Below are 11,637 nucleotides of genomic sequence, written 5' to 3'. Positions count from 1 at the left end.
ACCGAGCAGCGACGCGGACAGAGAGAGAGTGATCTGATTCCCTTTGCGGATCGGAGCGAGAGAAAGCCGTTTCTCTGGGCTTATTGACGAGACGCAGCAGCGGCACATCTGGCTCAGAGGAAGACAGAAGGAGAGAGAGAGAGAGAGAGAGAAAGAGAGAGAGAGAGAGAGCGAGAGAGAGAGAGAGAGAGAGCCTTTGGCAACTCACCCTTGTTACCCTCCCTTGTTCTTCAATTCCCTCTACAAGAAGCTGTTATCCATTGTTTTCATCGCCGTGAAGCCACGCGTTCCAGTCTGAGGATTGAAAAAAAAGAAAAGAAAAACACAATAATTTCCATCCACTTGAAAACTTTTTATTCCTCAATGTGAAGTGAAGTCAAGGCGCAGGAAACATCTGATGAACTTGTAAAGGAAGATCAAGCGCTTACCTGTAGGGAGAAAGAAAATCCATCCAGTAATAATAACTGCAGCCTAATAATAAAAAAAAAAGACGGGAGGATTTTATTTTTGCGCCTCGCCGGTCAACTAAAGGCGCAGGAAGGAGAGAGCGGAGCAGAGCACTTTGAAGGGGAGACACGTCTGATTCGCTGCGTGGCTGATTTAAATAGCTCCTATCAGGTCACGTAAAGGAGAAAAAAGAGGGGGAGAAAAGTACCATCAGCGGCCAAGAAAGTGTTTGGCAGTCGGCGCCAGAGCTCGGCTGATCCGTGCGCTCCAGCCAGGCAGGCAGGCAGGCAGCCTGCATGGGAGCAGCTTCCTCCTCCTCCTCCTCCTCCTCCTCCTCCACCTCCTCCTCCTCATGTACATTATTACAACAAGGGAGACCCAATCAAGCACGTATCTCATCGATTCGCGCACACGCACGTCGCGCGCGCAGCTCCGCTCACGCGCGCGCACGCACAGCCACGGACTGAGAGAGTGACTTTGCCCCATCCAGTGGATTTTTTTTTTTCAAACCCGCCGCGCTACGGGACGAAACCAGGGAGCCGCGCCAGCCAGGCAACGAAAAGGGCAGCGACCAGTCCCGACCGACACCTCCTTCCTCCTCCTCCTCCTCCTCCTCCTCCTCTTTTCCCCTGCGCTGAGAATTAACAAACTGAAAGAAAAAAAAAGCCGCATGTGGCTTTTTTTTTTTTAGGAGGGGGGACCACGACGGGACTTGCCAAAGGCAAATGGATTTTTATGAGACATTTCAGCTGCTCTTGGCTTTGAAACGTGCGTGATTACCGGGGGACGGCGGAAAAAATCCCTCATGGATCCGAGAAGCAGCCCGTGAAGTAAGTGCGCGTTTCCGTTCGCGTCTCACAACGTGCGTGCGCGTCTCTGTGTGCGGTTTTTTTTTCCCCGTTTTTTTTTGGTTGAATGATACTATGTTTGTTTCTGTGCCATGTGACGGCGCGTCTCTCTCCATCCGTAACCAGTCCGATATTACGCACAATTTGACTACAAGAAAAGGGTCTCGGTTGGAAATAAACGGGGCTGGAATGAGACAGTGGGTGTCAGGAAGGAGAGTGAGAGGGGCTCTCAAGACAGCATAGAGTGGTGGAGAGAGAGAGATGGAGGGAGTGACAGAGAGAGGAAGGGAGAGAGATGGGGAGTTACGTGACGCCTATCAGCGGCGGAGAGGTTGAACCGTAGAAGAGGCGCAGGGTTTCAGTTGTGTCAGCCCTTGATGTGTGTATGCGTGTGTGAGTGTGTGTGTGTGTCCCCTTGTTTGCGGACTTTTTGACTGACGCAGTCATTTGGTTTTATCCCCTCAAGCTCGCCTGTTGCAGCCTCCGACACCAAGTAGAGGATCACACGAAGATACAAAGCGATTTTTTTTTTTAATTGACCCCCCACCTGTGTTTTTCTCCGGCGGAGACCCCCACCCCCCCCACCACCACCACCACCAGCAGCTTCACCATCCGAGAGGAGATCCGTCAAGCAGCGGACAGAGACTTACCAACCGGGGGAGACACACCGGTTCTCTCCGCTCCTTCATACGCCTCTTGATTTTTTCCCTTCTTTCTTTCTTTTTCTTTTTTGAAATTTTCTTCTAAAAAACAAAAAAAAAAACTGCACGCCCCCCTCTCGCTTCCTCTCACACACACCCACGATCTATGTGGGTGCCCTAGAGAGCGCACCCAAGGGGGGGTGGGAAAGTGTGTATCAGACGCTCAGCGGATCCCCCAGGCAGCCTCGGATCACCCTGCCGGGCGCACACAGCCGACATGCCGCGGAGGAAGCAGCAAGCGCCCCGGCGCGCCGCAGGTACTCGCTTACCTTTCGTTTTTCTGTGCACACCTCTCTCTCTCTGGCTCTCTCTCTCTCTCTCTCTCTCTCACCCCTTCTCCCTCTCTTTCACCCCCCTCCTCTCTCCTTCTGATACTTTCCATTGATATTTAACTCACCCACAGAGTAAATAGTAACGTGGACTCTGGGTGATGCTTTCGGTGGTTCAGATGTCTCATTTCACGAACGCTTAATCAGAGTTGCTGCACATTTCATGACATTCATTCAAAAATAATTTTTAGATTTGGAATGTTTCCTCCTTTCCCCCCTAAATGTTCATTTAATATTCAAAAGAAATTATTTTACTTGCCTATTTTGAAAAACAAAACAAAAAACATTGCCAATAATTTTGCTATAATTTCTTGAACTGACTTCCAAAAACATCAGTTAATAAAATAACGAATATATTTCTTTGTTTTTTTAAATAATTGCATCCATCTGGAACTCCTGCTTAGATAAATGAAGATTAATGAAGACATCCAGATATGTCACTTCATACTTTACTGGATTTCTATCTTTAATTTTCAAGTTTTAAAGATAATTTGTCATCCAGCTTTACTGATACTAAAACAGCATTTTTATTGTTTCTCTTATCACAATAAGATCCAGTGTGAGTTGGTTATTCCAGCGCCCATGCTCCTGCATCTGAGAGGTCAGAGCTCACTCATCCATGTAGAAAACACACCAAAAACTCTTTTCTCACCTCAGATAACTCTTTTGGAAGAGTCTGGTAATTCTTTTCCATCCTTTCTGGTGCCTCCTCCTCTGAGGTGCAGCTATTGACGGTCTAATTAGTGATCTATACCGGAGAGGTCTGCTGGAGCCCCCGGGGTCAGCTGACTGTCACCCACGCCTTTGATGCTGGCTGATTTCTTTTCGGATGGGAAGTCGGATTAAAACGTCCTGATAAATAGCAGGAAATCAACTGTTTCGTCCGTCATCTTTTTGCTTTCAGTGTTAGTTTGGTGGCCTGCATGCGTATGCCATGACTCCAGTACATTTTCTTGAGAAATCTTTGGTATATTTTGACACAAAATTCACATTTTCAGTGACCTTTTTAGGTTTTGTGGTGGAGATTTTAGTTTTGGTGCCTTCTGTGTCTCCATCTGTTTTCCTTTTCACCTCCTTCCCGGATGTTTGTAGCGATGTAAAGATTATTCCACCACCCGGTGAGGGCGTGTATACTGGAAGAGAGCTTTAATGGACAATTGCCATCTTTGATTTGACACCTGATTGATCACCCGTCATCCGGCCGAGCCTTTGATCTGTTCATTCCCAATATGTGTCAATAAATCACTCCCCTCCACTGGATGCCTTCTGTCCTTCCCTCCCTCTTCCTCATTCCTCCCTCTCTCCAGAAGCAAAGCTGAAGTCTCGCCCAATCTCGGGAACTTATGCCATTTCATTATGCTTTTTCTGCCCGTTTTATTTCCTCCTCCTCGCACTCGATTTCAAAGCATATGCTTGGCTTTATTTAATTGCAGCGCGTGGCAATCTGACACATTTCCACTCGTAAAGTAGTAACACTTTTTCCGTGACCTTTAACATTTGATTTGGGGAAATATCTGAAGGAATTCAGAGGTTTACAGGGCAAAACACACAATCGTGAAGACAGTAGTGTTTACACACACGCACACACACACACACACACACACACACACACACACACACACACACACACACACACACACACACACACACACACACACACACACACACACACACACACACACACACACACACACACACACAAGCAGAGCTACATTAAAACATGTAGCTATTAGCCTCATGTCGAGGCCTTGAGACTGGTTTGCGCCATCAGAAGCTGCCGTCACAGAGACTTTGTTTCATATTTGATTTAATTGTCTGCCCTCTGACAGCCACATTCATCAATGGCCCTAATGGTCAATCAGAGGCTGGCACAGAGAGAGAGAGAGAGAGAGAGAGAGAGAGAGAGAGAGAGAGACAGAGAGAGGGGGGGAGACAGAGAGAGACAGTCTTATGTATTCTCAGCTCAGAGCCTTTGCTTGATCAAAATGTTTTAGCCCTAATGGACACAACGGGCGGGGGCAGAGAAGAGGGTGGATGGATGGATGGATGGATGGATGGACAGATGGATGGATGGACAGATGGATGGATGCACAGTGGAATGAATGAAAGCCTTTTTATTCAGCGAGAGAGAGAGCGAGAGAGAGGGGGGGGGGGGGGTCCCGGAGTGAGAGCGGGAGAGAAAATGAGGCATTTATTTTCTCTGATGAGCGGATGAGAACAAACACAAGCAGAGGCGACGAAGGAGTTTCACTCGTACCTCGCTGCAACGTCCTGTTTCTTTTTTTGTTGTTTGGTTTTTAACCTTCTTTCCTCCTCTCTGCCTCCCCCACCTCCTCCTTCTGCTCTTCCTCCTCCCCCCCTCTGCTCTCCCCTCCAGCTGCAAGTTGTAAGGTTTTTCTGGAGAACTGCATGGCACACATGAGGAGTGATGACAAATTGATTGCGCTGCTGTACTGATGGCAAGAGTTATGGGAGGATGGCAAATGATAGGTCTTGATTAGGAATTTGGAAAGGGGGGGGTAGAATCAAGGAGGAAGGGAAGGCGGAGTGCCCCAAAGTTTTTTTTTTCTTTCTTCCTCCACAACAAAAGTCTGCTACTTTGCCTTTGTCTGACAGAACTCAGGAAACAGATGATTGGAAGGTCTGCAGCTATTTGCATGGTTCAAATGATTAAAACTCTTTTGGTGTATTCTAAGAAAAGTTTTGTCTTAATTCAGAGCTTTGCTTTACAAGTCTACACAAATAGACCGTGAGAAATCGGTTTTCTTGAACACAGTTTCAACCTTACAATCTTCAGCTGGACGACACTGGAAAACAAGTCCTGCATGCATTTCCCCCAAAAATGAAAGTCTGTCCTTGTTTCCTCGCTCCTCCTCCTCCACCTCCATCACCACCACCAGCTTCCCGCCCCGGTGACACCGCGCACTCAGCCATCTAAGAAAGAGGAGTTGTTTTGCCAGCTTCATTAGCGTTCTGCTAATTAGCCGAGCATCTGATGGATCCCTGACAGGCCTAATGATTGGAGATGACAAGCTCCACACGCTGTCACGCTCGCCAATTAGGTCGGTGGCGCGTTTGGATGTAATCAACGTGTTCTTACAACAATCCTCGTTTGCCCTTGACTAAACCCCCCCCACCCCCCCCATCTCTTACAGGTGAGGGGTTCAAAAACGAACATGAGGCCAACGCGCCGTTAACCTGCCTCCATTTTGACTGTATTTGTTGAAGCTCTGACCTTCTGCGTTTGCATGTGTGGAAGTCGATCACATGTATACGTGCGTTTCCCAGAAAGGGTTATTTATTTTTTTTAAGGGAAAGACAAAGCTCAAGCAAGTGCCGGGGCTTTTGTCCGCGGGCTTCAAAGCCGGTTCCAGACCAAACAGATCATTGTTATCAGGGAGGAAGCTCGAGCATCAAACAAATATTTTTGTCGCTGCGTGTTCTGAATTCTGCTGGATTTAAATCCTAATACGTGGAATGAGCGGCGTGGCGTATACGCAGCATGTATGCAGGATGCGTGTCATTCCGCCGCCGGCAGATGGATGGCGTTGACAGTGGTCATTATTAGCTATTCAATGACACTTTCCCGGAGTGCAGGGATTTTTCACCCGACGTTGATTTTTCCGAAACACCTATCATCAGCATGGCATCCAAAAGGGCTAAGCATGATTTATGTAAATATTAACATGGAGACAGATCTGCTTCTGTCCAACAGGAGATAGATGGCAGTCGAGGAGGAAAAGCAGCTGATTTCTGTGATTTCTCTGCCTCTGTGTGTGTGTGTGTGTGTGTGTGTGTGTGTGTGTGTGTGTGTGTGTGTGTGTGTGTGTGTGTGTGTGTGTGTGTGTGTGTGTGTGTGTGTGTGTGTGCGTGAGAGAGACAGAGACAGAGAGAGAGTGTGTGTGATTGATTGTAGATGAGAGCGGGAGATTAATCATGCTTGATGTGTGTTAACGTTGCACTCACGGTGGATCTAAGTCGAGATGCAGTGGCCCATTTAAATATACTCACTCATACACACACACACACGCACGCAGGATCACAGCAGGCATCGGGTATGACTAACACAAACACACACACATGGATTCCACAGTGAAACACACTTATTGAGATCGCGGCAATAAAAGTGACCTTGTTTTACTGCTATTTCAATATTGTAAATGGACAAAAATGAGAAAGAATTGTTAAAAGTAATTTTCTTGGGGAGGATGTACTATAACTCCCCCTTCAAAACATTCAGTTATCTCTTCTTCAAGTGTATCGTGGGTTCAGGATTGGTGGGAATGTCATTACATGATTATTTTCTGAGTAAAGCATCATCATTTCCTCACGTGTCACTAATGTTTCTTGTAATCCATACTCATAGCTGTGTGTATGTGTAACTTCCAAACATGTGGCCTTCTTCCAGGGCCATGCTTTCACTCATCACCTTTCAGTTTTTCATGTGTTTTTCTCCCAAGATTTCAGAATCATATCGGCTAGAAAGTTTAAGAACTCCTTTTACAGCTCTTCCTCATCCTTGAAATCAAAGAGACATTCTCAAAACTCCAATGAAGCAGATGGTTAATCAACCTTTTGTTGAAGCTTGAGCATTTCTGAAACTTATCTGGGCTTGCATGATTTTGTGTGTTTGGCTTTCAAGACCTTTGACTCCAGTTTTCCGTCTTCAATGCGAAGAATTGTTGCACTGACTTTCCAGAAGAGTCTATTGGTTTTAATGTCAGAATCTTGATGGATTGGTCTGATTGTTCTCTCTGGTTGAGATCGTCACAAAGAGTCTGCTGTGATATGCAAAGGATGTTTTTGAGCTATCTATTAGTGAAAAACTTTAAAGTTTCAACTGTGAGACAGAATTAAAATTTAAATAGATCAAAGAAAAAGCTTCAGTGATTTGACTTGTTGGAGTTTTTCCCGTGCAGCACTTAAAAAAAGGAATTCTAACAAGCAGAAAAAGTTGGTAACTTCACTAGTTGAAGTTGTACTAATCTGGTTCAGTTAAATGAGTTTTATGTTGGGTGAAACAGATTATGTCCGCCTCTGCAGCGGCTCTGATGAATGTAACATCTGAAGTCCTCCCTCAGCGAGTCTGGTCTCAAACTTAAGCACATCTAATGAAACCTTTGCATGTATGCTACGCTAAAGAAGCCGCTCTCTGGATGTGTGTGCGTCCCGGCACGCCGCGCTCAGCCCCGCTCCCTGCAGCACTTTGTGCAGAGTGAGTCTTTCCCAGGCAGCTAACTGACATTGTGATTTGTTATGGCCTTCCTCTGCTTTTCTCAGTGCTCCTGCCCGACTACGCCACAATGAACCCGGAGACGGAGGAACAGAGACAGAGAGAAAGAGGGAGAAAGAGAGAGAGAGCGAGAGAGAGGATATAAAGTGGAAGAACTCTAGCATAGTTAAATATTCTATCATCGGCAAAGACAGAAAGGGAATGAGATTGTAAAAAAGATTATGTGCACGAGAGAGAGGGAGAGAACGCAGGAATGAATGAAGAAGCAAGCAAGTAGACAAACGACAATCATAGAGAGGGAGGGAGGAAGAGGAGCTGGAGCCCCCTCATATTCTTCCCCCTCTCTCCCCTTCCTCCCTCCTCCATTCCTTGAGGATAAGTGGCTGATGGTTTATAAACAGTGTTTCTTTTCCTCCCTCTCCCCGAATCTTCCGTCATGGCTCCCATTAGGTTGACAGCTGTCAATTAGAGCTCCCTTGGTCTGGCGCGCTGCACTTTATTGCAGGCAGTTGATGCTGTCATTTCGCTCCCAGTTTCGCCTTGAGCGTTATCACGAGCGCTCAAACAGTCAATAGCTGATGCATCAGCAGTTATTTCTTAAATTGGCTCACAAGGCTGCATCCTCCTCCTCCCCCCCTTTCCTCCACCACCCCCACCCCACCCCAATTCTTCCCCCCCACCCTCTCTTCTGCCTATTTCCCCCTGGCCCTCCTTCCTCCTCCTCCTCCTCCTCCTCTTCCCCAAAGAATAATATTTTGTGAGGAGCGAGAGCTGAATGACGAATGTAAACTTCTTCCTTTTTGTTGCTGCAAAGCAGCAAATAAATATCAAATGCAACAAACTTTTTCATCGTTTTGGAAAAAAAAAGTGATTATCTCATATTTAGTCTGATGAATTAATTCCCAAGTGGCCAATTGGAAACAGGAGAGGTGAAGGAAGAAAGGTGGATTTATTAAAATGACTACCTTTGTGTTTCTCTGGGGCGTGTTAAACACGTTCCTCTTAACAATGATCTCATAAATTGACAAACATAACTATAAAGTGAGTATTCTTCCAACGGTTTAAGTGAAGGAAGGAGAGTGAAAATAATGCGGCCTGTTAAGTCGATTGGTGTGAAGTGAGGAATATTCATCCAAAGAATATCAAGGCTTAAATGAAATAATACAAATATGTTGAAAAATAAGAAATTCAACACAAATCAAGAATCAGCCACACTCTATTTTAGAATTATATAGGAGAAGCAAATCTTGGTGTTCTGTTTCAATTATATTAATATTGATGATATTTGCACTTTTTTTTTTTTTAAATAATAAAATAAGATGAATTTCCTCCTCATTCAACCAGTAGGTGCTCACTGTGAGGCTTGATTGAGTCTTGGAAGCATCCTGAGAAAAGAGCTCACGCACGTAAATGTGTCTACATAAATATATATATGGTGTACTTTACATTACACACTAATTCTCTGCTATAATCTTGAAGGTTTTGAGTTCACAGGGTTGATTTAAGTCAATGTAGCATCTCCCACTTTGGAGTAACTACATCTTCTTGTCCAAAGTGATTTTCTGAGGGAAGCTGATTGTCTTGATAATTTTTGGAGAACCTTCTGACAGACGATGTTCAAGACTCTCTCACATGGTTATTTTACAAACCTGCTGATACTTATTGCTAATTTTAGAAGGCATAATAACAAAAGAGATACTAAAAGATTGTGAAACACAATTACCTGCTACCTTAGAGTGCTAACATGTGCCACCTTGTGTTTTCAAGGAGCATTGCTGATGTTTCTAGAACAGCAGTACCATAGTTGCCATCATCTGGGTGGGCTTTGGGTAATTAGATAGCCTCCTATTTTTTCTTTTTTTTTTTTACCTCTTGTCAGAATAAAAAGAGAGAGTAGAGTAACTCATTAAACATGTTCTAGTTGAAGTATTGATGTGCTGGGTATGCTTGGGTCATTGGTTCAATACGCAACATAATCCGGTCAAAACCAACATATTGTTTTAACTAAAAATGCTTTCAATACAAAAATACAGACACATTAACAGTATCTTTAACCACCACACACGTCTATTCCTGAACGTTATTTCTGACGTAACCTAACCGTGTTTGTAACTTTAACCATAAAAAACACATCTTGACCCTCTAAATCCATGTGAAATGTTTCGGGGGCCACAGGTAGCGCCGACCCACCAGCTCTGTGTGTTTCTGGTTCCGGGGCCCCATAAAGAGAGTGCTGGAAGACCACACACACACACACACACGCACACACACACACACACACACACACACACACACACACACACACACACACACACACACACACACACACACACACACACACTTCCTGTGCTGACATCAGACAGATGTTTGTGAATTTACTGCCGCAGTTCTCCAGCCAACCGGCCATCTTTTTTGTCCGTGAGTGTTTAACTGCAGAGGTCTCATGTTCTTTCCACAGAACTACAAGATATTCCTCTTACATCTTACAATAAAACAAGTTGCATTAATCAAGAAAGTTGTTTAGATTTGGTCAAATGGCCTCATGTACTATGTCTTATCTTTACTTTACTGTTTTGTTGGATTTAATTGTTTGCTGTTTTTAGTACAACATTGATATAAGTGAAAGCCTATGGAGAATATAGGAAATATTACAATATTTGTTCCAAAAATATGGGAAAGAATAAGTATTACATTTAAAGTTTGTGTTCTGTTTGTATATATATAAATTCTGCATTGGTCAACCAACTCATACACAAAAGCAGTTTTCGGGGCATTATGTCTATTTTTCCACATATAATCTACAAGGGTCTTGTTAAACTATGCATGGTATAAACATCTTAGAAGTAATATTGCCATACGAAAACATTTATCTTTATTACACCATAGCTTGGCAGAGACTCTCAGTAGGGAGTTTTTCTATCTGCTGGGTAATGTGGAAAAAGAAGAAGAAAATAATGTCAAATGTGTATTTTATTAGCATCTTGTCTAATATAGAGAGGAACTGCGCGCAAGCATGGTAGTTGTTGTATAAGTGTAACCAGTTACACTGCTTAATGTTATTGCGTAAAGTCTATTCTTTTGCATGGATTTTCAAAAGAAATTATTTTTCAAATATATACGGGTGAGGATATAAAACATGGCTGAAAAACATCAAGAGGCCTGTCGAATTCCCACCAGACAAGTTTCTGTTTATGGTTATTTTATTTATTTATTTTTTAATAGCATGTACAGTAGCGTGTTCAGGAGACAGAGACAGGTGTGTGCATGTGCGTGTGTGTACGTGCACATGCTTTTGTGCACGCGCTTCTTTTGAGTGTCATCTGGGCTTGGCTCCAGGTCTGGGTTTCTTCTTACCCTCAGTGGGGGTTGCCTTTATGTCTGCAAAATGTGTGTATGTGTGTGTGTTTGTGCACAATCAGAACCTTTCACTCCCCTTTTCCCATTGTGGCTTTGGCCGAACCAAGACGAGACTGGCAGCCATCAGTTGTGTGTGTGTGTGTGTGTGTGTGTGTGTGTGTGTGTGTGTGTGTGTGTGTGTGTGTGTGTGTGTGTGTGTGTGTGTGTGTGGGTGTGTGTGTGTGTGTGTGTTTGTGCGCAAAACAGTGGGCTGATGAAAGGCAGGGGAGTTGGAGAGGACCCGTCTGAGGCCCTGGTAATCAGGGCCAGCCTGGGCTGACATCCTTCTCAGGCTGACAAGCGCCTTCCTCCTCACTCCTCACTCCTCACACACACACACACACACACACACACACGCACACACACACACACGGATGAATGGTCACCACTCCGTCACTGCCAAAAGGACAGACTGACGTGCCGCCGTCTTCCTCCTCCTCCTCCTCGCCTTCGTCTTTCTTGTTTCATGTTTCCGATCAGTTTCAGATGCTGGGAATTATTCTCACCCTCAGCATTGCTGCACTGTGTGTGTGTGTGTGTGTGTGTGTGTGTGTGTGTGTGTGTGTGTGTGTGTGTGTGTGTGTGTGTGTGTGTGTGTGTGTGTGTGTGTGTGTGTGTGTGTGTGTGTGTGTGTGTGTGTGTGTGTGTGTGTGTGTCAAGGTTTATGAGTCAGCCCGGAAAAA

At 44.8% G+C, this 11,637-nt stretch overlaps 1 protein-coding gene across 1 annotated transcript in view; it reads left to right on the top strand.

The window, feature by feature from the left end:
- Nucleotides 1-1,955: 1,955 nt before the first annotated feature.
- Nucleotides 1,956-11,637, top strand: part of tshz3b (teashirt zinc finger homeobox 3b) — a 43,320-nt gene continuing 33,638 nt past the window's right edge. Inside the window, exon 1 of the mRNA XM_080494975.1 lies at nucleotides 1,956-2,253. Coding sequence (XP_080351101.1) covers nucleotides 2,214-2,253 — 40 coding nt within the window. The 5' untranslated portion in view covers nucleotides 1,956-2,213. The remainder of the gene's footprint in view (nucleotides 2,254-11,637) is intronic.

Source organism: Blennius ocellaris, assembly GCF_963422515.1.
Source record: "Blennius ocellaris genome assembly, chromosome: 1".
Lineage (NCBI taxonomy): Eukaryota > Metazoa > Chordata > Actinopteri > Blenniiformes > Blenniidae > Blennius > Blennius ocellaris.
The sequence above is the reverse complement of the archived record's forward strand: the minus strand, read 5'-3'. Positions and strand labels throughout refer to the sequence as shown.